Source organism: Triticum dicoccoides, chromosome 7B (assembly GCF_002162155.2).
Source record: "Triticum dicoccoides isolate Atlit2015 ecotype Zavitan chromosome 7B, WEW_v2.0, whole genome shotgun sequence".
Classification (NCBI taxonomy): Eukaryota; Viridiplantae; Streptophyta; class Magnoliopsida; order Poales; family Poaceae; genus Triticum; species Triticum dicoccoides.
In genome coordinates, this window is record NC_041393.1 from 161,953,092 (window position 1) to 161,957,333 (window position 4,242).

At 52.4% G+C, this 4,242-nt stretch overlaps 1 protein-coding gene across 1 annotated transcript; it reads right to left on the minus strand.

The window, feature by feature from the left end:
* Positions 1–499: 499 nt before the first annotated feature.
* LOC119336116 (very-long-chain 3-oxoacyl-CoA reductase 1-like) lies at positions 500–3,080 on the minus strand. The gene is made up of 4 exons (XM_037608136.1): positions 2,649–3,080; positions 2,233–2,521; positions 1,530–1,599; positions 500–1,054 (listed from the first exon to the last, which is right to left on the minus strand). The coding sequence occupies exons 1-4, from the start codon at positions 2,998–3,000 to the stop codon at positions 743–745; spliced, it is 1,023 nt and encodes a 340-aa protein (XP_037464033.1). The 5' UTR covers positions 3,001–3,080; the 3' UTR covers positions 500–742.
* Between the last annotated feature and the right edge of the window lie 1,162 nt (positions 3,081–4,242).

Genomic DNA, 4,242 nt, shown 5'->3' on the forward strand with positions numbered 1-4,242 from the left:
CGTATTCTTGCAGAAGTGGAGATTATTGACTAAGGAGGAGGACCGGGATGCGTTCGATGTGATGATATCCAAGATTCGGGCTTCTGCTATTTCCCTTTCTCCAGTTCAAGCCGGCAGTTAGGAGTTGTTGGCCCTGATTTCGCTGCCTTCGGATTCTCCGGCCTGTGCGCCGTGTATTGACCTGGGAGCCATGTATGTTATACTTTAGCCTGTGTGGTTTTGGTTGTTACTTTGCTCTTGTTGTGCGGTGTTCTCTGTGGTTGGTGTGACTCTGTCTAGTGACTTTATTTATAAAGTCGGGCTCTGGCCTTTTCTCTAAAAAAAATAAGCTAGAAGCATATTGTCCGTGGTCATGCGTCCAGGAACAAAAGCAGATTGAGTTGAGGATGACTTTCAACCGGTTAGTCAGCTCGGGGAGGGAAAAAAGTGTTGTGTTAAAAGACAATGGTTTGTTTTCACAAGTGAAATCCCTTGTCTGGCCTTCAATTGATAAACTAATTTGGATCCCTGGTAAGAAGTCGATTTGCTTGGCATTGACGTAAAGTATCTGGCCAGGAACCGTTTAATTCAAGGACATTGCAGTCAACAGAAAAGTGGATACAGGTAGGCATCAGCTGCGCGCGCATCAACGGCGACTTCAACCAAACCGCGGCTCACAGATAGTACATGTCAAATCATACACAGTACTACCACCCAAAGTATGCACCAACACAAAGTATGCAGGCGCGCAGCCTGGGCCAAGCTAGCTCTGCTCGCCGCCGTTGGCGTGGGACGGCGCCCTCGGCGACCGGAGCCGCTGGAAGACGGCCCTCTGCCGCAGGTTCTCGCGCAGGCGCTGCGCGTCGAGGAGCCGGTCCGGCACGACGCGGCAGAGGCGCCACTGGAGCCGGTGGCCCAGGTTGGGCATGCAGAGCGGGCCGTGCCCGATCCAGCGCGCCGCCGCGCGCGCGTACTCCTCCGACGTCGGCACGTGGAGCCGCTGCAGCAGGCAACGGCGTCGCTTGCCGGGCCCCGCGACTATCGACGTCATCTTCGTCTGCACCAACAGCGGGGCCTGCAGTTGCACCACACATATCATGATAGAGTACTGATTAGCAGCGTTTACTTTGATCCCTAGTGCCTGAAGAGTTTTATAGTCTGGCATGCAACTCGGTGGACCAGGTTTGAACCAACTCTCTGACGACCGATAACTAGGTAGTAGATCATGTTCCAACAACCTCTGTGTCGATCACGATCAATAAATAGATCATCGAGTACCGACGCGTATCTCGGCGGTTCTTCCATGCTTGTAATCAACGCGGCCTTCTCGAAGGTTAATCTGTCGGTGTGCAGAGATTCAGACTCCGGCATTTCGGTGTTTGAACATTTACTAGTACCCGTGATCTGGAGTAAGATGCATGGCAGCATGGGGCTGTGCAGACTGTAAACTAGTCGAGGGAGTAAAACAAACTCCATTGATTTGGAATCTCTGCAGTCTGTGTGCAGCTTTTTCTTTCTCGAGGACAGTGGGGTCGATCACGTGTGCTTACCTGGCATTGCACATCGATCCCTTTGCTTCTGTACTCCACGTAGAGGCTCCGGCAGAACTGAGCAACGTACCTGAGATTTAAAACCTGTGTGATTTATCTACTTATTTTACTCAGAAAATCTAGAAAGAGTTGTATAGCATATAGGGGGTGTTTGGTTCACGGACCTTTTAGTCCCAGAGACTAGAAAAAATCCCTAAAAAGTCCCTAGGAACCTAACGGGAGGGATTTCTTTTACAGGGACTAAAAAAACTCTAGTCTAATGAAAAAGACTCTAGTATGATTAGTTCCTGGGACTAGAAACAGTCCTAGGACTTCCGAACCAAACACCCCATAGACTAAAGCGAATAACATCTCACACAGACGTACAGAGTCAAGAACATGATGACCATCCAAGAAACAGTTAGCGCAATGAATTACTACAGTTAGAAAGGCAGCAAGCGCAAACCAACCAAAGCGCCTTTCGGCGGGCGAAACTGCTATACAGACGACAAAAGATGGACGATGTGAGGACGACTACCAATCCAGCCGCCGTTGCTACGCTGTACACATGCATGCACGGCTGGATTCTCATGTCGTGCATGAATCGCCCGAGTTTTGTCGTCCGTGTAGCGTTGCTCTTCGGCGGGCGACCAACCCAAGAATCCAAGATACGTATACTAGTACTATGTGCAGTGAAATTGACAAGAGCGTACGCATGCAGTACCGTTTGGAAGCGGCGTAGATGGTGTAGAGGGGGAAGGAAGGGATGGCCTCCGACGACCCGGAGCCTATGTTGACGACGGCGCCCCTGCCCCGCTGCACCATCCCCGGCAGCACGGCGGCCGTCACCTCCGTCAGCGCCCACAGATTCACCCGCATCATCCGGACCCACGCCTCCACGTCCACCTCGTGCACGTACAGCGCGCATGGCTTGGCCACCCCGGCGTTGTTCACCAGCACCCCCACGTCCAGCCCCTCCACGGCCTCCCGGAGCCGCCGCACCGCCTCGTCCCCTGCCAAATACAGTATATATGCTCAGCAGTTGAGTCTACACCGTGAGCTAGATCACACAGTCAGCTCCATCTTATTCACATGGATGCCGTGCCGATGCTTGTGTTGTGCACAGTGCGCGTGGCTCACCTTGAGGGGTGGCGACGAGCGCGAGGTCGAAGACGACGGTCTTGGTCTGCACGGCGCGGGTCTTGGAGATGGTCTCGGAGATGTCCTTGAGCTTGGCGGGGTCGCGGCCGACGAGGACGAGGTTGAGGCCCAAGCGCGCGAGCTCCAGGGCCATGGACTGGCCGATGCCGGACGTGGGGCCGGTCACGACGGCCCACGCCCCGTAGCGGCGGCGGAGGTCCCTCGGCCGGCGCAGGAGGAGGGCGAGGTGTGAGAGGAGGCGTAGCACGACAGCCGCTGTGTACAGTGCGCCGAGGACGGCCAGGGAGACGAACCATGGCTCCTGCCAGAGGAGGGTGTCGGCGCCGCCCATCACCACCTCCCTCTCTCTTTCCCCGGCGGGTCGCGCGCGCGTGCCGCGGACTTGTCGCTGCGTCTGCTGAGCGCCGGGGATTACTCTATAAATAAACGGAATGTCAGGCGCACCGCCCGGGTTGCATGTTTATCTAGGAGTAGGGTTGACCTGAGTCGCTTGAGCAGTCAAGTGCTGTGTACACGCCGCTTTGAGGGCTGGCGTGACGATTTTGGGCCTATCTGTTAGGCTGGTCATAGTGGGAAGTAACCTAGACTAGTAACATACATATGTTACTAGTCTATGTTACTACCTTCATAGTGGGTAGTGTCATAGGTGTGGTAACATAGTTGCCTTCATTTATTACTTTGTAGACTCATTATGCATTGGAAACCGCTATGTGATGGTAACATATTATATTACTCTATTTGCCTCTCTCCTCATTAACTACTTGCCACATCATCATTTTTGCTTATGTGGCATCTATGTTACTACCTATGTTACTCCCACTATGACCAGCCTTAGGCTGTTGCTATGCGACAGTCCCGTGCCATCCGAACAACTTAATGCACGCAACGGTTTTTCTCGTTTGCAGTTGTGCGTCGTATGAGGTCGAATCAGCTGAAGTAACATTTTCTGTGGCGCCGTGTAGCGGCTTTCCTCTGTTTGTTGTTGTGGAGGGAAGAGAAAACCGTGAGCTCGGTGAGCAGGGCCGCATCCGGCATGCTTGAGATCACACATCAAAACGAAAAGATCGTGAAAAAATGGAGCTAAACCAGTGGTGACGTGTAAGACCAGCTCTGGAAGAGTCGGCAGAAGTATTGAAACCTCGTAGCAAAAACAACTCCAGTAGAGTCATCATATGAGAATATCGGCAGCTGTCATAACACATAGATATGGAGGTCGCGACGGCTGTGCGCAAACACAGAATTGCCAAAATGGCTGCCTCCATATTTTTTTAATCTATTTTCATCGATTTTGTAGGGGCACTTTAAGCTCAATAATCTAACCAACACGTGTATCAGCACAATAGATTAATAGCACCTATATTCAGTGGCCAAAATGCATCGTTTTACATATAATTTATGAGTTAACGACATTTCCAACAACATTGCTACCTAGCACTGCTACATACACTTGTCAGGGTCGGCGTCGTCTAGTCTTCGTCCTCCTCGTCGTTGTCATGGTCCTCTTCTTCTTCCTTTCTTGCTCCTCCCCCCCCCCCTCCTCCTCCAAGAGATCGTTGAGGTAGGCGTAGGGGTC